This window comes from Diceros bicornis, chromosome 17 (genome assembly GCF_020826845.1).
Source record: "Diceros bicornis minor isolate mBicDic1 chromosome 17, mDicBic1.mat.cur, whole genome shotgun sequence".
Lineage (NCBI taxonomy): Eukaryota > Metazoa > Chordata > Mammalia > Perissodactyla > Rhinocerotidae > Diceros > Diceros bicornis.
Window position 1 is genome coordinate 18,859,066 of NC_080756.1, and position 25,055 is coordinate 18,884,120.

At 38.6% G+C, this 25,055-nt stretch overlaps 1 protein-coding gene across 1 annotated transcript; it reads right to left on the reverse strand.

The window, feature by feature from the left end:
* Positions 1–3,952: 3,952 nt before the first annotated feature.
* Positions 3,953–23,466, reverse strand: HIGD1C (HIG1 hypoxia inducible domain family member 1C). Its single transcript, XM_058558275.1, has 3 exons — positions 23,373–23,466; positions 19,412–19,546; positions 3,953–4,017 (listed from the first exon to the last, which is right to left on the reverse strand). The coding sequence occupies exons 1-3, from the start codon at positions 23,464–23,466 to the stop codon at positions 3,953–3,955; spliced, it is 294 nt and encodes a 97-aa protein (XP_058414258.1).
* Positions 23,467–25,055: the final 1,589 nt, after the last annotated feature.

Here is a 25,055-nt window from a genome sequence, read left to right on the forward strand (position 1 = left end):
TAATGGAGTTGTTGGTTTTCTTTCTAATGTTTCTATAGTCCTACCATGTCTTTTCTTCCCACTTTTCCCATTAACACACCAAACGCCATTTCTAGGTCCAAAGTCTATTTCCAGGAGTGGCTAATATTGCTAATGTTGAATTAGAGGGAATGCTAAGCGTTTTAAGATATTTATACCAAATAGTATGAGATTAGAACTAGACTGGACTTGGAAGATTAGTTCATATGTCACAAACTGCCTGCCTACATGTGGGTTATAGGTTTTTTTTTTGACCCCTCTTTCTAGCCAGGATTTTTTTTCCTTAAAATTATTATAATAAAAAACTTAATATTTAAAAATGAAAGTTTTTGCACAGTTAACTGATCGAAAAGTCAGAAAATTTTCAACACTGGGCTCACGTTCCTGCATAAAAGTGCAGTTGACTGGAACTGAATGGCAGCTATCCATTTTTAATGGGATATACTCCAGAATGGCGTACACCCCCGTTCACGCGTTTCCTTCCATTCCCAAAGGCATTGAGTTTGCAAACCCTGTAGCCTTTGTATAACTTTGAGCATCATTTTCCTCTTTCAGCATAAAAGTTAAATATCTGATCTCTGCCTTATTTTAAAACTTAGTACCTTTCTTTTTCTTTTTTTTTTTTTTGTGAGGAAGACCGACCTTGAGCTAACATCTATTGCCAATCCTCCTCCTTTTTTTTTTTTTTCCCCTTTTTCTCCTCAAAGCCCCAGTAGATAGTTGTATGTCATAGTTGCACATCCTTCTAGTTGCTGTATGTAGGACACGGCCTCAGCATGGCCGGAGAAGCGGTGCGTCGGTGCACGCCCGGGATCCGAACCTGGGCCGCCAGTAGCGGAGCACACACCCTTAACCGCTAAGCCATGGGGCCGGCCCCTAAAACTTAGTACCTTTCAATAGGACTTAAAAAAAAAAAAATCCAGACATTGCCTGTCTTCATTTTTAATGACTTGGCCCTCTAAGTGGCAGGGATTTTCTATGATGATACTTTAAAATTCCTTCTTTTCTACTTCAGGGGCCTTTGAAACTTCTGATAAGAGCAGCAGCCTTGCAACCCAGGTTACAGTCCTTCTGATCTTAAAAATGAAACTGAATTAACCTCAATTATAAGCTTTCACTTGAAAAGGGGACTTAAAATGAGTTTCAGTGTTTTGATTTTTTTATACACAGACAGCAACTCTAGATGAACCGATTTGTTGGATTTTCCTCCCTCCCTGGGCAATTTAATTTCTCAGTAGTTTTGTTACCAGAAAATGTTTGGGGAAAGAAAAAAAAAAAGGCAAAACAAATCCTGTTTTGCAACTCATAAAAAATGAGGTGGTTGGTTATACAGAGATTAAGTACCTTTGGGATTTCTGTAGCTCTTCTCTATTTTTCAACTGTATGTTATGAAGAACAGACTAGAGTTCACAAACATTTACAAGTATACCTCTCAGGTCATACAACTCCTGTAATCAGAAAATTTGATAATAAAGCAAACTGAATCATGCTAAAACCAGTAGAGGAGATTGATGTCTACATAGTGAGTCTTGGGTAAATTTTTTTGCTAAGTTAAGAGAACACTTAAGCATTCTCTAATTTATGATTTACAAATCTGGATTTCTATATTATGTGCTTACATAGATATTAATATAGTCAATCTTAAGATTAACCTAGATGCGTACACTCACTCAATTCCTGGGGTTTAACACTGTGGAGTCAATTTGAAAAGGATGCTCTGACATTGTATACCCAGAATGTTAGAAAAGTGCAATTCAGTAATTGTTGCTGAGCAGCTGCTGCTACACAGCTGTGTGTCGGCCTAATATAAAAGGCAGTCAGGGCATATCCAGGCACATGAAATAGTTTAATTAGCAAGTGAGGCATCAGGGGTTACAGTAGCCAATGAAAATAGCCTTCTCAGTTTTAAACATTATGATTAAGCCACCAAAGCTTTGCCCCAGAAGTACTGTGCAAATTCAGGTACTGTGTATTCTATTTATAGGGTCTTCCCGCAGTGACCCTCCCTCTTTACCAAGCTAATGTGGGTAAATGAGCATCCTGCATACTTCTTAGCTTTTCTCCATGTATGATTTTACATTTTAATTTAAACACAATTTGTGACTTCTTATGCATAGCTACTCTTATATGTAAATACTTTGCATTGCTTTTTATAAGCAATAAGTATATTACTTTTGTTCTCTCAGAGTAAGGTTAGAAAATTCTGGAACCTATTGGGTTTTGTGAGAAAAGCCCATTCCTATTTAAACACTTCAGTTAAGCTATTTTTTATTATTTTTTTTTTAATTTTTTTTTTGGTGAGGAAGATCAGCCCTGAGCTAACATCCATGCCGATCCTCCTCTTTTTGCTGAGGAAGATTGGCCCTGTGCTAACATCCATGCCTATCTTCCTCCACTTTATGTGGGATGCCGCCACAGCATGGCCTGACAAGCGGTGCGTCGGTGTGCACCTGGGATCCGAACCCCGGGCCACCAGCAGCCAAGCGCCAGCACTTAACTGCTACGCCACAGGGCGGGTCCCCAGTTAATCTGTTTTTAATGCCGGGTATATATTGAGAGAGTGGAATCTCTCCACTTGCCTGATTAGAAATATCTTTTCATGTGTAATCAACATGAAGGATGACATGTCTATGCCAGCTCTCCTCAATTTTCTTGACCTTCATGGAATGTATTAGATCCAGCTGCAGGAATATTTAGTCTAGTAGAATAAAGTAGTTCCTTGCCTATTTTCCAAAGAGGACAGTGTTGACCAAAATATGTGGACTTGTTGGTAGCGCTAGAAGAGCCTCATGATAGGTACAAATGACAACTTTTAAAATAATTACCTGTGCCAATGGAGAAAAATATATATAATACATATAACAGTGGGTTAATATATAGAATGCAGACATATTTTCAGATATTCCTACATTTTTCCCTTCCCCAAATACTGGTCTTCATTTTCCTGTCCGAGTAACCCTCGACTACCAGAAACATCAAGGAAAAGGAAATCACCACCATAGATCATCTTACAGTGCATTCTTGATTTTATTTCAGCTAATACTTCTTTTTTTTAGTTTTCTTTCCCAGGCTTGGAGTCTTAGGGAGTAAATCTGAGTTATGACGGTTATAACTTCAACAAAGTCTAGTTAATTGTTTAGAATCCTAGGGCAGTTACAGGAGAATTTGAGGCCACAGGCATACTTAACATTTCTTGTCTATTTTGGTTTCTTGTGTTTTCTGCAGTGTCATACCAGATTAGCAATAGTACATCAGGACTAAATCCTTTCACCCCCACAATACTGTGATCTGGGGGAAAAGGGATTTTTTAGCAATTTACATTTGTACTCCTAGAAATACTTTCAAGAAGTATAAAAATGAATACGCAGATATTTAAATATTAGACATATTTGCGGTAAAATAGTCAAGTTTCTGTTTAAGAGTGAGGTACACAGTGGTGAACCAAATTTAAATAACAACACTACCATTCTCCTCTGATGTAATTGTTGCCCATTCTAAAAGGGAGTCTATGAAATTACTTCTGTACTTAATTACTCCCTTACTTAATTACCTTGCCCTATTTGGGGAGAATTAAGCCATGAGCAGAGTGTCACATTTAATGTGGATATAGAAAAATTTTCTGTAGCTGTTATATAACTAACTCCTAATTTTCAAATTGGTTTGGCATAATATAAATTATTTTCTGCCACTCACTAGAAAATAAAAATTTTGAAAGTCAGAAAATCATGTCCCAGGTTCTGAAAGACATCAACAAGGATATTTTTAAATTGCCTATGATTGTTGATTTGGAAATCAAATTCTTAAACAATTGAGACTTACTATACAATGCTATGAGAATTCTGTCTGATACTTCTGCAGTATAATTTTCTACATATTGAAAATTCTTCATAATAAATAGTTTTCAGGAGGCTTCTTGTCTTTCTTGTACATAGCTTCATTTTTTGGACACATTGAAGAATCGAGGTCTAATGTAATCCTTATACATAGAATAGAGAACACCTAGAAACAAAAAGATGTGCATCAACAGAGTATCCATGGGAAACAAACACTGAATTCCTTCCACTTATATTTTTCCAAAACTAGCCCACAATTTAAAAACAAACAAAGGCCTTCCATCTTACTAATTTTTGGCTTGGATCATACAAGTGGCTCCAGAAAATAAACAGAACAAAACAAAACTAAGAGCTCTTTCAGATGAGTATAAATCAACTTATGATGTTACTATGCCACCCTAAAGTTTGAATTTTAAAATATTGGTGAACAAGTTAGGAAAGGGGGAAAATTTGGCTAGATATTAAGATAAAAATAATAGGCACCTCAGCTTAACAAACATCTATTCAATGTCTGCTTGTGCTCAGTGTCCCAAGGAAAATAAAGGTGAATGGATCTAATCCGTGCTTCTAGGGATTTACAGTCTAGTGGGTAAATTAGCTATGAGTTTAGGCAGATGAGATAGATGTCTTCCACAAGGATGAGGTCCTAGGGCTATGCAGAAAGGGAGAAGTAGCCAGGGCAAGTGGCCTGAGGAATAGAGGAGTCGCTTCAATGAATTCCGGGATGTCAGCAAATGTTCATACCCAAAGTTGAAGAGTCACAGATTTAAACCACAACTCACCCCTCTTCCTGGTCCATATCAATTATCAAGCCATCAGCTATCTTAGTAGATTGTCTAAACTAAATCCTTCACTTCATTCCCTTCTGCTTTCTCTCTGACACTGCTTGTTAATGTCTTCAAAGAGTGCACAGAGGATAAAGGGTTAGAAAGTTAGTTCTCATCTTAATGTGATAGCAAAGTGAGGCAGAGGTCTGCATAATTTTCTAATGAAATGGTACTATAACTATCACAGATGCATAAAATTCAAGCCAAAAAAAATTTTACACTTGAATCATTGTGGTGTCTATGGAAATAACATTCTCAGATTCAGAGAGAATTATAGGACTCATTTCCCTGTGCTTATTAGACATATAATTCTTACCTCTTGTCTGCCTTTTACATGTTGGTGTTCTCTGGAGTTCTGATCTCAACTCTTTTCTCGCCTCATTCATACCTTTGCTTCACTGGTAAGCAAGTTAGATTTCTAAGTTAGATCTCTCTTCTGAGTGTGAGACCGAAACATTCATTATACTATATGTGACGTTTTCACATCTCATAGGTAGGTGGTCTCCAAACTTTTAAATTGTGCATGAGTAAATATGTTGAACGTGCACCTCAAAATGTGCATTTATTTATAAATAATATAAATGTAGTATGGTCAGTCTACATTTTAGTAAAGCTTTTTGGTTTTTAAGATAAAAATATTTTCTTCTTACCTCACCGTGGATCTTCTTATACATCTCCTAGGGTATGAGTACTCTAATTGGGAGACATCTGCCATAGGCATCTCAGTCAGTATAATATACAGTTAACAGTTTAGGGTCTGAAGTGGATTGCCCATGTGATTGTGAACAAGTAACTTTTTGCCTCTAAGCCTCAGTTTCCTTCTCTGTAAAGTGGGATAATAACAGTACCTACCTAATAGGGTATTGTTGTTTAATAAAGACTTTGGTCTTTGTCTGGAGTTTCTGGCATAGAGCTTCTAAAATGCTTGGAAGTTCCCAAGTAATAGAAGTGTCTTTGTTATTTGTGAGCCCCTTAGATCATACCTGAATTTATGCTAACGAGGTGACTCATGGTGGGCTCCTAGATGGCATCAGGATGTGGCTAGTCATGCCAGAAAGAGCAACCATGTGATTAGAGGGTTCTTAAACCTCCAGGGAGCGGAGCAGGACTGGAGATTGAGTTCAGTCATGTGGCCAGTGATTCAGTCAATTGTGCCTACATAATAAGGAAGCCCCAGTAAAAACTCTGGACACTGAAGGTCAGTGGAGTTTCTTGGTTGGTAAACATACTGATGTGCTGGGAGGGTGACATGCCCTGCTTCCACAGGGAGAGGGCACAGAAGCTTTGAGTTTGGGACCCTCCTAGACCTTATCCTGTGTGTCTATTTGGCTGGTCTTGATTTATATACTTTATAATAAAACTATAATTGTAAGTATCGTGCTTTCCTGAGTTCTGTAAGTTGTTCTAGTGAAATGTGAAACCTGAGGGAGTCTTGGGAACCCCTGAATTTGTAGCCAGTTGGTCAGAAGTGCAGGTGGCCTGGGGACTCCCCCATTGGCTGATGTCTTTTTTAATTTTTTTTATTATTTTTTATTTTTTTATTTTTTTTTGTGAGGAAGATCAGCCCTGAGCTAACATCCATGCTAATCCTCCTCTTTTTGGTGAGGAAGACCAGCTCTGAGCTAACATCTATTGCCAATCCTCCTCTTTTTTTTTGTTTCCCCAAAGCCCCAGTAGATAGTTGTATGTCATAGTTGCACATCCTTATAGTTGCTGTATGTGGGACACGGCCTCAGCATGGCTGGAGAAGCGGTGCATCGGTGCGCGCCCGGGATCCGAACCCGGCCGCCAGTAGCGGAGCGCGCACACTTAACCGCTAAGCCACAGGGCCGGCCCTGTGATGTCTTAAGTAAGGGCAGTCTTAAGAGAACCATGTCCTCAAACCTGTGGCATCTGATGAGAGCTCTAGGTCTTTAGCATCAGTACTGAATTGTTTTGCAGTACACCAGATGGTGCCAAAATAGGTATTTATTAATATTAAATGAGATAATGATATATAAAAGTGTGGCTTGCACATAATAAGCACTCATTAAGTGTTAGCTATTATTGTTTTGTCCAATATGCACTCATCCTCCCATTAAACCTGTTCTTTCTTCTAGGTTCTTTATATTTGTGAAAGGCAAAACCTTTCATCCGGGTGCCCAAACCAGAAACCTAGGAATTACTCTTGATTCCTCCTTCCTTACGTTTCCCAGTCACTTAGACGCCAAGTCCTCAATATTTCTAGAAGTAATCTCCTCTTTTCTGTTTCCACTGCCACTGCCTTAATTCAGATCCAATTCATCATCTAATTGGCTTCCCTGTCTTTATTTTCTCTCTTCCTTTGAAAATCATCTCTAATCGTTTTCTTTTTCCTCTTAAAATTTTTTTCATGGTGAAATATAATATGCATGGAAAATAGTACATAAAACTTAAATAACCAGATTAACAAATAGTTGTAGAGTGAACACCTGTAATTATGGGTCAAAAAATAGAACATTGCAGGCATCCTAGAAGCCCCCCAGGTTTCCCTTTCTGATCATATCCCCTCTCTTTTCCATAGGTAACCATTGTTCTGAGTTTTATGCTAAGTTTTCTTCCTTGTCTTTATAGGGTGACTGTCGGTTCAGTATTCCTAAACAGTTTCATATTGCCTGTTTCTCATCTTTCTATAAAGCAGGGATCTTTCTAAATTGTCATTCTGACTATGTTACTCATTGAAACCCTTCACTGGTTCACTTCATCTTGTTACTCCTCAGCTCACAACCATATGAATGTATTGGGGATTTGTTTTATGTCAATGTAGCTAAGTGTCTTATGTTTTCCAGAATTCCCTTCCCTGCATATTTTTGGGTTAGCTTGGCTCATAAGAGACATTTTGCTTGAAATTCGAAGGTGAAAGTTGAAGCAGCAGCTGCCACATTCCTTTTACACTTGGAAGGCTTGGTTCAAAGCACCAGGCACTATTATGGCTTGTGCATGTTGCTGTTTATCTCGTGGCTCCCCTCACTGTTGTTGGGCAGCAGTCAGGCCCATAGATCCTTCAGCTCCTTCTGGATCTTCTCCTTGAGCTTCTCTGGCTCCTAGGCCAGGTGTGGATTGGCTCAGTGATAGAGGGAGCCGGCTTCTCCTACAGCTCACCCCATGATCAGAGTTGGAGTCAGTAAGAGACTGACTCAAGTTTCCATCTGTCCTTGTAGGTTCCAGCTCATCTTTGCAGATTCCAATTTATTTTTCCTTCCCAGCTGCTGCCTTGCTAACTTCAGGCCCCAGTATTAGAAACATAAGCAACGGCCTAACATGGGCTTTTTAACCAGCTCCCAAAATTGCTTAAGGTCCTATCTTTGTAATAAATCCCTTTTTATATATCACTACTAGTAGTTTTGCTTCCCCGATTGATACAGAATTTGGTATCAGAAACGTCCAGAGGAACATAACCATGAAGACAGGTTCGCTGAATTGGTCTGAGTTATCTGGAATTGGTTCTCTGATCTAATTAGATTTAAAGGTATTGATGACCATTTTTTTGCAGTGCTAAAGAGGATGCTAGCAGTCCATGGCATGCAATAGCAAAACATTTCTTTAAATTATTGCCTGTAGATACCCTTAATCAGGTGCCTATAGAAAGCAAGGCTTTGGGTGATCAAGCATTTACTGCTATAGAACATTTAGTGGAAATAAGGAGTATAATAAGGTATCTAAGTGTGTTGGAGAACTTGGGAAAACAGTGGTGGGCTCAGGGCTTTTAATTTCTGGCTCAAGGTCCTGTGAGGGACCTGAAAGCTTTATGACTTTCCAGAAAGAAACTCTTAACTCCTGTAGCCATGAGGCTGATAGGTTTTTTTATTGATGTCATAATAGTTTATAACATTGTGAACTTTTAGTTGTACGTTATTGTTTGTCAGTCACCATATAAATGCGTCCCTTCACCCCTTGTGCCCACCCCCCCAACCCTCTTCCCCCTGGTAACCACCAAACTGTTCTCTCTCTGTGTGTGTTAGTTTATCTTCCACATATGAGTGAAATCATGCAGTGTTTGTCTTTCTCTCTCTGGCTTATTTCGCTTAACATAATACTCTCTAGGTCCATCCATGTTGTTGCAAATGGGACGATTTTGTCTTTTTTTTATGGCTGATTAGTATTCCATTGTCTATGTATACCACATCTTCTTTATCCAATCATCAGTCGAGGGACACTTGAGTTGCTTCCATGTCTTGGCTATAGTGAATAATGCTGCAATGAACATAGGGGTGCATAAGCCTTTTTGGATTGTTGATTTCAGGTTCTTTGGATAGATACCCAGTAGTGGGATAGCTGGATTATAAGGTATTTCTATTTTTAATTTTTTGAGGAATCTCCATGCTGTTTTCCATAGAGGCTGCACCAGTTTGCATTCTCACCAGCAGTGAATGAGGGTTCCCTTTTCAACATTTGTTATTTTTTGTCTTGGTGATCATAGCCATTCTAACGGGTGTAAGATGATATCTTAGTGTTGTTTTGATTTGCATTTCCCTGATGATTAGTGATGTTGAACATCTTTTCATGTGCCTATTGGCCATCTGTATATCTTCCTTGGGAGTATGCCTGTTCATATCCTCTACCCATTTTTTGATCGGGTTGTTTGTTTTTTTGTTGTTCAGTTGTGCGAGTTCTTTATATATTATGGAGATTAACCCCTTGTTGGATACATGCTTTGCAAATACTTTCTCCCAGCTTTTCATTGTTGTCTTTTCATTTTGATTCTGGTTTCATTTGCCTTGCGGAAGCTCTTTAGTCTGATGAAGTCCTAGTTGTTTCTTTTTTCTTTTGTTTCCCTTGTCTGTATAGACACGGAATTCGAAAAAATCCCTCTATGACCAATGTCAGAGAGTGTACTGCCTACATTTTCTTCCAGGAGTTTTATAGTTTCAGGTCTTACTTTCAAGTCTTGGATCCATTTTGAATTAATTTTTGTGTACGGCAAAAGAAGATGGTCTACTTTCATTCTTTTGCACGTGGCTGTTCAGTTTTCCCAGCACCGTTTATTGAAGAGACTTTTCTTTCTCTATTGTTTGTTCTTAGCTCCTTTGTCAAAGATTAGCGGTCCATAGATGTGTGGTTTTATTTCTGGGCTTTCAATTCTGTTCCATTGACCTTTGTATCTGTTTTTGTACCAGTACCGTGCTGTTTTGATTATTATAGCTTTGTAGTATATTTTGAAGTCAGGGATTATGATGCCTCCCCAGCTTTGTTCTTTTTTCTCAGGATTGCTTTGGCTATTCAGGGTCTTTTTTTGCCCCCATATGAATTTTAGTATTCTTTGTTCTATTTCCGTGAAGAATGTCCTTGGGATTCTAATTGGGATTGCATTGAATCTGTAGATTGCTTTAGGTAGTATGGACATTTTAACTGTGTTCATTCTTCTGATCCATGTGCATGGGATGTCTTTCCATTTCTTTATGTCATCATCGATTTCTTTCAATAATGTCTTATAGTTTTCATTGTATAGGTCTTTTACCTCATTGGTTAAATATATTCCTAGGTATTTTATTCTTTTTGTTGCGATTGTAAATGGGATTGCCTCTTGAGTTCTCTTTCTATTAGTTCGTTATTAGAAGATAGAAATGCAACTGATTTTTGTAAGTTGATTTTGTACCCTGCAACTTTGCTGTAGTTGTTGATTATCTCTAACAGTTTTCTGATGGATTCTTTAGAGTTTTCTTTATATAAAATCATGTCATCTGTAAACAGCGAGAGTTTCACTTTGTTGCCTGTTTGGATTCCTTTTATTCCTTTTTCTTGCCTAATTGCTCTGGCCAAAACCTCTAGTACTATGTTGAATAAGAGTGGTGAGAGTGGGCACCCTTGTCTTGTTCCTGTTCTCAGAGGAATGGCTTTCAGTTTTTCCCCGTTGAGTATGATGTTGGCTGTGGGTTTGTCATATATGGCCTTTATTATGTTGAGGTACTTTCCTTCTATACCCATTTTGTTGAGAGTTTTTATCATAAATGGATGTTGTATCTTGTCAAAAGCCTTCTCTGCATCTATTGAGATGATCATGTGGTTTTTATTTCTCGTTTTGTTAATGTGGTGTATCACATTGATTGATTTGCAGATGTTGAACCATCCCTGTATAAATCCCACTTGATCATGATGTATGATCTTTTTAATGTATTGCTGTATTCAGTTGGCCAATATTTTGTTGAGGATTTTTGCATCTACGTTCATCACTGATATTGGCCTGTAATTTTGGTATCAGGGTGATGTTGGCCTTGTAGAATGTGTTAGGAAGTGTTCCATTTTCCTCTTTTTTTTGGAATAGTTTGAAAAGGATAGGTATTAAATCTTCTTTGAATGTTTGGTAGAATTCTCCAGAGACGCCATCTGGTCCTGGACTTTTATTTTTTGGGAGGTTTTTGATTACTGTTTAAATCTCTTTACTTGTGGTTGGTCTGTTCAGATTCTCTATTTCTTCTTGGTTCAGTTTTGGGAGGTGTGTGAGTCTAAGCTTTGATCCATTTCTTCTAGATTGTCCAATTTGTTGGCATATAGTTTTTCATAGTATTCTCCTATAATCCTTTGTATTTCTGTGGTGTCCGTTGTAATTTCCCCTCTTTCATTTCTAATTTTATTCATTTGAGCCTTCTCTCTTTTTTTCTTAGTGAGTCTGGATAAGGCTTTGTCAATTTTGTTTACCTTCTCAAAGAACCAGCTCTTAGTTTCATTGATCCTTTCTACTGTTTTTTTTTGTTTGTTTCAATTTCATTTATTTCTGCTCGAGTTTTTATTATTTCCCTCCTTCTGCTGACTCTGGGCTTTGTTTGTTCTTATTTCTCTAATTCTGTTAGGTATAGTTTAAGGTTGGTTATTTGGGATTTTTCTTGTTTGTTAAGGTGGGCCTGTATTGCTATGAGTTTCCCTCTCAGGACCGCTTTAGCTGCATCCCATATGAATTGGTATGGTTTATTTTCATTTTCATTTGTCTCCAGATAGTTTTTGATTTCTCCTTTAATTTCTTCAATGATCCATTCGTTGTTCAGTAGCATGTTGTTTAGTCTCCAGATCTTTGTCACTTTCCCAGTTTTTTTCTTATAGTTGATTTCTAGTTTCATAGCATTATGGTTGGAAAAGATGCTTCTTATGATTTCAATCTTAAATTTATAAAGGCTTGCCTTTTTTCCCAACATATAGTCTATCCTTGAGAATGTTCCATGCATGCTTGAGAAGAATGTGTAATCTGCTGTGTTTGCATGGAGTGCTCTATATATATCTATTAAGTCCATCTCATCTAGTTTTTCATTTAAGTCCACTATTTCCTCATTGACTTTCTGTCTGGATCATCTATCCATTGATGTAAGTGGGGTGTTAAGATCCCCTACTACTATTGTATTGTTGTTAATATCTCCTTTTAGGTTTGTTAATAGTTGCTTTATGTATTTTGGTGCTCCTATGTTGGGTGCATATATATTTATAATTGATATGTCTTCTTGGTGGAGTGTCCCTTTTATCATTATATGTTGCCCCTCTTTGTCTCTCATTACCTGTTTTATCTTGAAGTCTACTTTGTCTTATATAAGTATGGTAACACCTGCTTTCTTTTGTTTGCAGTTAGCTTGGAGTATTGTCTTACATCCATTCACTCTGAGCCTGTGTTTGTCTTTAGAGCTGAGATGTATTTCCTGGAGGCAGCATATTGTTGGATCTTGTTTTTTAATCCATCCTGCCACTCTGTCTTTTGATTGGAGAATTCAATCCATTTACATTTAGAGTTATTATTGATATATGAGGGCTTAATGTTGCTATTTTATCACTCATTTTCCGGTTCTTTTGCATTTGCTTTGTTTCTTGTCCCGTGTGTCTCGGACTACCAGTTCAGTTGGGTAGTTCTGTATAATGGTTTTCTTAGCTTTCTCTTTATTTATCGTATGTGTCTCTGTTCTGTTTATTTGTTTAGTGGTTACCATGAGGTTTGTATAAAAAATCTCGTAGATGAGCTAGTCCATTTTCTGATGACCTCTTATTTCCTTAGACTAAGTCAATTCCATCCCTCCCCTGTCCCCCTTCTAAGTTATGATTTTTACAATTTTATTCCATCTTGTGTTGTGAGTTTGTGTTTAAAGTGCTGAGGTTATATTTATTTTTAGTGTTTTCCTTCCTTTAATCTTTGATGTTATAATTGTTTGCTAATCTATTCTGATAGAGAGCTGCAATTTTTCTGCTTTTATCTACCTATTTTTCTCCTTGCTCAAAGCTTTGCATCTCCTTTTTTTTTTTTTTTTCCAGGCATGAGGGCCTTCTTGAGCATTTCTTTTAGTGGGGTCTTGTGGCAATGAACTCCTTAGCTTTTGTTTGTCTGGGATAGTAACTATTTCACCATCATATCTGAAGGATATTTTCACTGGATAGAGTATTCTTGGCTGAGAGTTTTTGTCTTTCAGAATTTTGAATATATCATTCCACCCTCTCCTAGCCTGTTGAGTTTCTGCTGAGAAATCGGCTGAGAGCCTGATTGGGATTCCTTTTTTTGTGTGTGTTGCTGCCCTTAATATCTTTCTTTGTCACTGACTTTTGCCAGCTTTACTACTATATGCCTTGGAGAGGGTCTTTTTATGTTGATATATTTAGGAGATCTATTGACTTCATTCACTTGTATTTCCAGCTCCTTCCCCAGGTTTGGGAAGTTCTCAGCTATTATTTCTTTGAACAAGTTCTCTGCTCCTTTTTCCCTTTCTTCTCCCTCTGGAATATCTATAATCCTTATGTTGTGTTTCCTAACTGAGTCAGATATTTCTCAGAGAATTTCTTCCTTTCTTTTTAGTCTTAGTTTTCTCTCCTCCTCTATCTGGAGCATTTCTGCATTCCTATCCTCAATAATGCTAATTCTTTCCTCCATATTGTCACCTCTGTTCTTGAAAGATTCCGGGTTTTTCTTTATCTCCTCCATTGTGTTTTTCATCTCCAACATTTCTGATTGGTTTTTCTTTAGTCACAATCTTGTTTGTGAAGAAGTTCCTGACTTCATTAATTTGTCTGTTTTCTTATAATTCATTGAGCTTCTTTATGCTTGCTATTTTGAATTCTTTAGGTCATAAATTTCTGTGCCTTCAGGATTTATTTCTGGGTGCTTGTCATTTTCCTTCTGATCTGGAGATTTTTGCATAGTGCCTGTTGGTGTTGGCTTATTTTTCCTCATTCTAAAAAATATCTGCTTGCAGCTTCCACCTGCTGCCACTAGGTGGGAGTCAAGAGCTGTGTATTCTGAGCCCACTGCAATCCGTGGGTGCTCTAGCGGACTGGTTGTGCTGGGGCCCCGGGCAGCAGCGGGGGGGGGGGGGGGGCTCTTTCTTTCACCTGCTGGATCCCAGGGGCTTCTTGTGCTTCCCTTGCTGTCTGCTCTCCTGGGGTGCCAGCTTGATGAAGGCACCGCCGCAACATTTCAGTCCCCTCCGTATGGGAATTTCCCACAGGCTGTGTGAGAGCTTGGAGAATGACGATTTTCCCGTGGAGAGCTGCCCCTCTCCCCTCTCTCTCTGAGAGCCTCGCAGTCCCGGAGGGGAGGGGTCTTTCTTTCACCTGCTCCATTCTGGGGGCTTCTTGTGCTTCCCTCGCTGCCTGCTCTCCTGGGGTGCTAGCTTGATGAAGGCACCCCCGCAACAGTTCAGTCCGCTCTGTATGGGACTTCCCTGCAGGCTGTCAGAGAGCTTGGAGAGCGATGGTTTTCCTGCAGAGGGCTGCCCCTCCCCCCTCTCTCTCTGAGAGCCACGCAGACCTGGTCCCAGGGTCGCTGTCATTTGGGAAGGAGAGGACTTCTTACCTTCTTCCACTTCCTCTGGGGGTTCCAGTACTTCCACCTTTAGACTGTGGCCATGTGGGTCTCTCAGATGTCTTTTGTGTTGTGTGAATGTCCTCTGTTGGTATATGAATGTCCTTTTTGTTGTATCTTGGGGGGAGAGTCTAAGGGGAGAGCTCACTCTGCCATGATGCTGACGTCACTCCTTGAGGCTGATTATTTTTGAAAAACATACACAGGGTCTAATCCTGTGAGTGGCTAATCACAACACAAATTAAATTTCCAACCTCGCAAAGTCTCTTATGTTCAGGTTAGGGCATTGCTTTGGAAGGAGTAGGACCTTGAAAATTGGGATGGGGACATATGGACAGATTTCAGTGAAACTGGGTCCTTGAACCCCTATATTTTACTAAAGCTCCTTTGCCAGTAGAAACAGTTCTTCCATCTCTGAGAATGACTGAAACTTGGACTCAAAAGTAATCTCTACTAAATGAAATTGAAATGCCAGAACTTCCTTGGTATACTTCTGTGGTAGAATAGTGATTCTCTGCTGCCAGTGATTCTTCTTTACTGGGGCAATTTTGTTTCCCCAGGGACATCTAGCAATGTCTGGAGACATTTTTGGTTGTCACACTAGGGGTGGGTGAGTGCGACTGGCATCTACTGGGTAGAGGCCAGGGATGCTGCTGAACACCTTGTAATGCACAAGACAGCCCTCCACAACAAAGAATAATCCAGTCCAAAATGTCAGTCATGCTGAGATTGACAAACCTTGCCATAGAGGAAGGTATCCAAAGGCTTCGGGAGATTGGAATGTTAGAGTGGATTTATCCTGCTCACTCACTCCCTAAATATATCTACTCCCTTCACCAAGGCTGTGAAAAATACATCTGTGAAGGGAGCCCTGGCATTCTTGAAGAGTCCTATGATGACTATTTTTTGTAAGCCAGAAATGATAGTGGGCAATGCTGGGCTCCCTGAATTCAGTGGGGATGATGGGATTTTGAGGTGGCAGGAGTCAGGGGGCAGCATAATTGACGTAGATAAGGAAAGCATGATTACTGTAATGGGCAGCAAAGCTAAGCAGTGATGAGAATAGTCTAAGCCACAGAGATCTTTAGCACTGGCTAACTGATTATGGTGTCCCTAGAATTGAAAGTGGTGGGCAGCATATAAGCAGAAAAGTTCTAGGTTTGGTGAACAAAAGTTTGACTTGAATCATCACAATAGAGAGCCATGACCCCCTGACCAATTCCCAGATTTAAGTCAATTCACAAACCCAACGTCCCTTGATAAAGGAGAGGTCAGATCTCCTTAAGGAAAGACCCTGTTCCACAGCCCCAAATGTAAATACTGTAAATCCTCCTCCTCAATTTCCTCAAAGGGACCTGTGGCCATTCACCAGGGTGCCTGTGCACGAGAAAGGGGAAATAATCACATTTGTGGGAGATTGTTAAATATTGGTTTTGAATTGATATGAATGCCTGGAGAACTGGTGTGGTTTACCAAACTAGGAATTTATGGAGTTCAGGTGGTCAGGGGAGTTTTGTTGTGGGTCTGTGTTGCAGTTGGCCTGGTGAGTCCCTGAACCCACTGTATGTTATTTCCCCAGTTCTGGAATGTGTAATTGGAATCGACATATTCAGCAACTATCGGGATCCTCACATTGGTTCCCTGACCTGTGGAAGAAGGGCTGTTATGGTAGGGAAAGCCAAGTGTAAGCCATTCTAATTGCCTCTATCTACCAAAATAGTAAACCAAAGCAATACTGCATTCTCAGAGGGATTGTAGAGATTAGTGCCATCATCAAGGACTTTACAGATGCCAGGGTGGTGATTCCTACCATATCTGCATTCAGTTTGCCTCTCTGGCCAGAAGACAGATGGATCTTGAAGAATGATAATGGATTTCTATAAACTTAATCAAGAGATCACTGTAATTGCAGCTGCTGTCCAGGTGTGGTTTCATTGCTAGAGCAAATCAACACAACCTTTGCTATTTGGTTTGCAGCTGTTAATCTGGTTGATTGCTTTTTTCTGTATACCTGTTAGTAAAGACCATCAGAAGCAGTTTGCTTTCACCTGGCAGGGCCAGCAGTATTCTTGCACTGTCCAGTGTCAGGGCTACGTGAGCTCTCCAGCTCTATGCCATAATCTAGTCTGCAGGGACCCTGATCATTTCTCCACTCCACAGGACATCACATTAGTCCATTACATCAATCTGATCTGACTATCAAGGGGAAATTGAGTTGCTATTATACAGTTGTAGGGTACGGAGGAGTGTGTTTGGAATGGATGATATCTCCTAGGGTATTTCTTAGTACTCCCATGTCCTGTGATTAAAGACGATGAAAAACTACACCCCAAACAGGCAGGATGGCTAATGACCCAGACCGTTAGGAATGAAGGTATGGGTCACGACACCAGTCAAATAACCATGAATAGCCAAGGTGCTTGCTGAAGGCAAAGGGAGTATGAAATGGCTAGTGGAAGAACATTGTTTTAATACCAGCTATGATCACCTGACCAGTTGCAGAAACAGAGATTGTGATAGTTATGAATATTTCTTATTTTGATATGAATATGTGTATACATTAGACAATTTTTTTTTCTATTTGACATTTCCCTTTACCTACCTTCTAATATAAGAAGTATTAATAGTAGTTAACCTTCTATCTCAGGATTTAAGTCACAGGATATCAAAGGGGAATTAGACGCAGCTCAGAGATGAATCAACATCACCCAAAGATGGATAAAGAGATTTGTATCCTCTTTTGGGAGGGAATTAGCATATTTTGGTTATACAAGGGATGGTTGATTTTGCCGCTGTCTTTATTTGAAAGTTAAGTGTATTAAAAGAGGTGCGTATATGGACAGTAATGGATTTGTGTTGTGCCAACTTAGCTAAACTGTATCTACATTTTCCAGAATTCCTTTCCATTTATTTTCTGAGTTATTGCACAAGAGACATTTTGCATGAGATTTAGAAGGCAGAAGTGAAGCAGCAGCCAAATTCTTTTTTATGCTTGGAAGGCACTGTTGCAGCATATTTTTGCTTATGTGCTGGCCCACCTTGTCGGCATGAGACAGCAATCAGGAGTTAGCTGCTATGGCTCCTGCTGAATTTCCTCCTGGACCTTCTCTGACTCCTTGGCCAGGACAATGTGTAGCTCAAGGATGAAGGGCATCAACTTTTTCTATGTCACTTCCATCATCGAATTTGGAGGCTTAGAGATGGTGAGAAATCCACAAGTGTTCCAGTTCATCCTGTGTGTTCCAGCTCATCTTGCAGGTTCCAGATTTTTCTTGCTTCTCCCACTTTACATCAGTCGTTTCTTTCTGACTGCTTGCCCTTGCCCACTTCAGGCCCCAGCTCCTGACACATAAGCAAGAGCCTCACAATTACATAAGTCCAAATATCTATAATAAATCTCTCATTATAAATTACTAATAGTAGTTCTGCTTCTCTCCTCAAACACTGACTGATTCACCTACCATACCAAGCTTCCACTAACATGCCATGCATCTGTGCCTTTGTTTTTTCCTCTGCCGAGAATCCTGATCTCCTTCTCTGTCTAGTGAATTCTTCCACGTTCTTGGCTCATCATTGTTTTACATCCTTAGAAAAGCGCCCCTTGGACTCTCAGCCCTAGTTTAATGGCCCTCCTTTGTGCTTGTGCTTCCATGGCAACCTGTGCTCTCTCTGTTGTAGAACACGGGACTTTGTATTGTCTTCTGTTCTTGGTCTCTCTTCCTAAGGAGACTAAACTATTTGAGGGTGGGGAATGAGTCTTATCTTCTACATCTCTAGTCCAGCACAGTGCCTTGCCATAGCAAGTGCTCAATAAATGTTCGCTGAATCACGAAAATGAGGTCTGTAACTTTGTAGTAAAGTTTCCTGTATTTTGTTCAAGATTTGCATATCATAGCTCATAGTAATAAGATAATTACCATATAACTCCCTATATGCAAGCACACCCATCACTCCACAATCCTAGACCTACTCTTAGGCTGATTCTACTCTGCACAGCATGAAGGGGAGCTAAGAACATTGTGACTCGTTCTCATTAACATAGACAAAAAAAAATTAGTTTAGAATTCCCAAAGTGAACTTCTTGTTAGAACTATCTAACTATTTAGCTGTTGATATAATCTGAATTAACCACATGATTTTACACCTCTTCTTTGGATTTGACTGTGTAAGTATTGCTTAATTTATAGACTAATTAAAAAAGATTTACCTATTCTCCTTGAAATAAAAGGAGAACAAGGATATTGAGACTTGTGGGCTCTAAAAATGTTTTCTTCCCAGCTAAACTACTTTAATAATTATGTCTGCTGTTCAGATAAGCTAGGAACTATGACTGCTGCTCTTAGTTGGGTGATAAAGGCTAGGGTCTATACCCACTGCTTTTAGCTGAGTTATATAGGGTATGAACTGTTCACTGCTCCTTTCACTACAGAGAATAACAGAACCCATAACCTAGTTCTCTACAGGTTTTTTTTTTAATTGAGGTATAATTAACATACAACATTATATTAATTTCAGGTGTAGAACATAATGATTTGATATTTGTATATACTGTGAAATGATCACCACAATAAGTCTAGTCACCACACATGGTTAGAGAACTTTTCTTGTGATGAGAACTTTTAAGATCTACTCTCTTAGCAACTTTCAAATATGCAATACAGTATTATTAACTATAGTGGCCATGCTGTACATTACATCCCCATGACTTATTTATTTTATAACTGGAAGTTTGTACCTTTTTTCTACTGAGTTTTTTTTCCCCAGTGCTTAAAAAACTAAGAAATTAAGCCTATAACTGGGCAGCAACCTCAACCAAGTGAGGATCACTGTCTTTCTTACCATTCCTTCTCCATTACATCATCTTGACCCAACATCTTCTAATATAAATGAATAAAATAAGTAAAAATACTCTTAAAGACAGCTGAACACAAAACACAAATTAAGTAGGTTACCTAGAGTCACAGCTCCTACAACAAATCCTTGGGCAGCAACTCGCATATGAATAAGATGAATGGACATTTTCTGATCTCTTCTGTACTTTAACTTGTAAAGACCATAGGACACCACAGTCATGAAGCCTGCTAGCCCTGTGAATTTAAAAAGCCAGGGTTATATAAACAGCAGACTAGAATTCCCAAGAGCTTAGAGAGTTGACTAAAAGACTGTCCAAAGGATCAGTAATGGAAGATAAGCAGGCAAGACACCAAAGAATACTTTAAAAGGAACCTTGTGGGATTTGATCCACCAGATTTTAAAATGGACCCTTAACATTCATGGATTCAATATTTGCAGTTTTGACTTTTCCCAGAAAAACCTGAACCATATAGTGCAGTAACTTGTCTAGTAATTTCTAATTCTCCTGAGGCGTGATTTTGAACTGTGCATACTTCAAGGCTTTTATTTGCGGCAAGTCACTTAGCCAGTGGGTGAACTAACCACACATCCCAGCAGCCATAGCCTTTGAATGTTTGCGTTTACTCCTCTCTACCTATTGTCAAACAAGGAGTAAATCTAGTAAAGTGATAAAAACTTTAATCTTCTGTAAAAATGAGACATTAAACTTTAATGAGAGATGAAAAGGTATGAATATTCGCACAAGAGGTATGTGACTCCGGGAAGAACTGTGGTTCTAGTCCATATAAATATTTCTGTATTCCCTACAGATGTCAAGGGGTGAAGATACTGCTGTGACAACCAAGATCCTATGTAATTGGCTCTAAAACAGAAAACTGATCAACTGAATAGGAAAGATTTTAGAAAGAGATTTAAAACACTCTGAGAACTTAATCCATGACAAATCAAAATAACCAAATCATAGATAAAGGAATAATTATTTAATAAATACCATTAGTACAATTTATTGGTATAGAGAACCAACTTGGATTTGTATCTCACACCCTATAAAAAAAATTCTGGATGGGTTAGAATTAAATGTAAAAATGAAACAAAAGTATCAACAACAAAAACTAGAAGAAAATAGAATAGCATATTTATAACATCTAAAAGAGGGTGTGGGTTTATTTTTTGGGTTCTCTCATCTATCCTGTTGATCTATGTGTCTATCCTTCCATCAGTACTACACTGTCACGATTACTGTAGCTATATAATAAGCTTTAATATCAGGTAGGGTGATTCCTCCCAATTTATCCTTTTTTTTTTTTTAAAGATTGTTTTAGCCATTCTAAAACCTGTGCCTTTCCATATAAATTTTAGAATAAGCTTGTCTATGTCTACAAAAAATCTTGCTGGGATTTTGATAGGAATTGAACTAAATCAATTCTTCCCAGATCAATTTGGGAAGAGTTGACATCTTTACTATATATTGAGTCTTCCAGTCAATGAACACAATAGTATCTATATTTATTTAGGTCTTCTTTGGTTTCTTTCATTAGGATTTTGTAATTTTCAGCATACAGATTCTATACATGTTTTGTTAAGCTTATACCTAAGCATTTTACTTTCTTTGGAATGATTGTAAATGGTATTATGTTTTTAATTTCAGTTTCCATGTGTTGTTAATATATAGAAATGCAATTGACATTTATGTAGGGTAGCAGGTTTTGATTAACTGTGTTGGCACATGTGTGTATCTATGGGTGGGGGAGGATATATTTATTCTTTCAGCATCCATTTGAAAAGGAGAAATAAGAATCAGGGTTAATAATCACATTTATATGCATATTTTATAGGCTGATTAGCAATAAATGAAGTTGAAATAAAAATGACAAACAAAACCAGCAAAAAATAAATAATAAAACAATGGTAGGCACATTCAGCATTCAGGTAAAATGCTGCAAGCTCTATAAGTTTAGCCAAATCTTTCTCGAAAGAACTCTGGAAAATATAAGTGGTATTAAACTGAACATGGTTCCTGCCCTGGAAATTCTACTTTTGGGGACATGCTCCAAGGAAATAAGCAAAAGAAAAGTCAAGAAGTTGACCCAAAGATGTTTATGGCTACACTATGTATGAGGAAAAACTAAAGAGTACAAATGGCCCAAACAAAGGAAAAACTGCCATAGCTATAAAAAAATTATAAGTATAGGATGTTTTAATACACAGAAATGTACATATGAAATGTTAAGTGAAAGAAACAAAAACAAATAATCTATCAACACAGAGTTTAAATATATATAACGTATGCACAGACCTTAACAGTAATCAATAGACAATTTTAAACAATATAAATAGATTATATTGGATGATATATTATTAATATAAATAGATTATGATGAAAGTTGTTTAGGATAACAAAAATTTTTTGTAAATTATCTATACAGGACACTCCATCCTGCAGCAGGAAATACGTAGTAGATATTGTTTTATAACAGTAGCTAAAAAAAGTATTCAATAATATATATCCAAACGTTATCATTCTGTTTATTTTTCTAGCAAAAACTTGGCTCTCTTCCCTTATCAAATCAATACTCTGTTCTTACTTAAATTGGTTTTGTTTCTTTTAGAGATTAAAGTCAGAACCTTTACTGTTTTCCATATAGCGTCTCTGTAGTTTGTATATAATTGAGTTTATCTGGAAACACTTTTATCTTTCTACTTTAATCACCCTAAATGTCTCTGAAACAATAATTTAATTTACAACAGGCACAGTGATTAATCTCTGTTGATTAGGGTGATCTGTTCAAGTGGCATTGAGTTCTTGAATTGTTTTTCTAGTTAAAAATGCTAAGGAAGATGAGTAAATCACTATAAAATTACTTGCTTCCATTTCTTGTAGGTGCTATTATAAGCCTTAATCAAATTAAGTGAAACTTCTAAACACAGAATATTACTGTAAAGTAAAATTTTTATTCTTTTTGATATGTGAATAATGGTACTTGTGAAGTTTCTAGATTTGCAGTGACACTTAATGGAAACATGACATACCTATTTAGAAGGTTTTATGGAGTTAATCACAAACTTATCTAAGTCTGACTTAAATAAGTTATTTTAATAGTTTCCAGACAAAATGAACACAAGGAAAGAAGCATGGTTGCAGTATACGATAAGAATGTTGAGGGCAGCTGAAGCATTCAAAAGAGAAGAAAGAGAAAGTGCAGATTTTAAAACATAATATTGGTGCTTAGATTTTGTGGTTTTTTTTTAAAAGTCCACATACATACATTTGTTGAAAATGTAAACATAATAAATTATGTATTGGAAGAGGATAAAGAGGCTAAGACTTCACATCTAATTATAATACCACTTCTTTAATCTCAAGTTTACTTAATCATCAACCTCAACATCTCGAATACATCAAGAAGCCAGCAAAAAGGGCCACTGAGCATGAACACCACACCGTTCATGCTCTCAAATGTACAGGTAGGCCCAGGCTTTCATTTAGAGCTTCTTTACTCTGAACTGACTCAGTTCTTTTAAGTTTGGATATCTAGCTTCTGGTGCCACAGAATCTTAGAAGCAGAAGATTTGGTGGTACCCAACAGTAATAGAAGAAACAGAAAAATCCGTACACATCAGACACAAGAACTTAAAGGTCGGAGTTACTTAGAGGACAAAGAGACATATACATCTCAATAGTCCCTGACAGACTTTCAGTATAATAAACTGATGCTGCTGTTGATCCTGAGTCATCACAGAAACATTCAAGTCCATTCAATCAATTCCATTTAGATGGGCTGGGAAAGTGTAATTTTAGATAGATCTCTAAGGAAAATGGGTTAAAAAATAAAATTTGATGCTTCAGAATAATATAATAATAGCTAACATTTATTGGAGATTTACCATGTACTAGAAACTTCTGAAAGTTTAACTCATACTCATGCTTAGAGCAAGTTAGCTTCAATTATATGAAAAAATTCAGTTATATAAAACATTTCAATCCTCAAAGCTACCGGGTAAGGCATTATTGTCTTATTACAAACAGTTTCCCAGTATCCAGTCAAGGCTTGTACTTACCTATAGGGACAAAGGGGGAGTCTCTAGATTTCCTGATCAGTCGGGATAATTGGCCTTTGTCCTCATCTGCTGACCACTGGTTATCTGAAGACATTTTTCTCCCCAGTAACAGTAGGGGATAAATGTGGTTGCTGTGAATCATTAAAAAGAATCAGTTTACCCTCTCCCAATATACTCTTGATTATGTGTTTTTCTGTTTTCATTTGCTTGACATGCCTGTCTGCTCAATTGAAATAAACAGTTTTTTCTCCACCCTTTTCGTTATGGAATCCTTTCATTTTGTTGGGGGGAGGTAAAAGAAAAATACATCAAGAGAGGTAATGATAATAAGATTATAACAATAACAAAGTAAAAACACAGATCATAATTGTGTTATTCAGTCTCCTTTCACTGCTCAGCATTTGAGATCATTGGAAACCTCAGAAATTTCTTCCACAAACAGTAAGAACACAGTGTTTCTTTTACAAAATATCATTTTAAAGAATGATGGCAGTGCCAACATAGGCAAAAATACCTCCAGATTTACAAGTGATGGGAGAATGATCACTCCAATTATGCGGAATGTGCAGGGCATTGTAAAGTCATTGAGATATTTACCAAGCGCCTACCATATGCCAGGTGCTATGCTAGGCAATGGAAATAATCTTCCCTGTCTACACAGGATGAATGAGGAAACTTGCAAGAGCAACTATAGTCACAATCAACATGGTTTAGTAGCACCTCAGTCTGTTATCCCTGTGACCCACTATTTTCACCTCAAAATTCAAACATGATGGCTTCATCCTATGAATCAGCTTTCATCAGAAACTGTAACCCGGTAAGTGGCAGATGCACAATACCTGTGGCGTAGCCCACCACCTGCTGTCTGTCTCCTGATGTTCTTGGAGCAGGGAGCTGTGGATCAGAACAGTCTTTGTAAGGCTGGGACACACTTAGCTGCAATTTCCAACTCATTGATAATGAGAAAGCCCAGAAACACACCCCCTCCAGAAGGAGTGGCCGACTGGTATTGGCCAAGGTTTCTACAGACCCTGCTGGAAGCTCACTGGTTGCAGCACCTGGACTGCAAATATTAGGCTTTTGAAGACGACATTAAGGAAACGTTAAGGCTTTTGAAGAAGATGCCTTTACTTAATTCTGTTTTCACAGGGGAGCTCCCAACTTCCCTCTGTGGTTGTGAGTCCAGCTACCCTACTCCAGGACCCCAAATCGAGAGGAAATTGGCTCAGGGTTACAACACTGGATTTGTGGGTGGAGGTGGGAGTTAGCCATCTGAGGCCAAGATTCTTGTCTTTTAGCAATATAGGCTTGCCAGAGAGGCGCCCACTGTGGCCGGGATCCCGGGCTGAGGCCCGGCGAACCTGCCGGGGGTCACCTGGCGGCGAGGCCCTCGCCCCAGCAGAGCGTTGAGCGGCACGCGCGCCCTGCGAGGAAGCCCGTGTTGTCACCGCGCCGGCGGCCACTGCCGGGGAAGGGCGGGACGGCCCGGGACAGTGCTGAGCGAGCTCGCTGCTCTGCGCCTGCGTGGGAGCCTGAGGCTAACTTGGCTCCCTGGACGTTTCCTTCGCTTCTGTTGTGACCGTGCAACCTTGGGCCGCTTGATGCCTCGAGAGGTCCTGGCGGAGGCTTCCTTCCAAATGCAGCCCCAAAGACCTTAGGATGAAAGCAGAGGAAAGGTAGCAT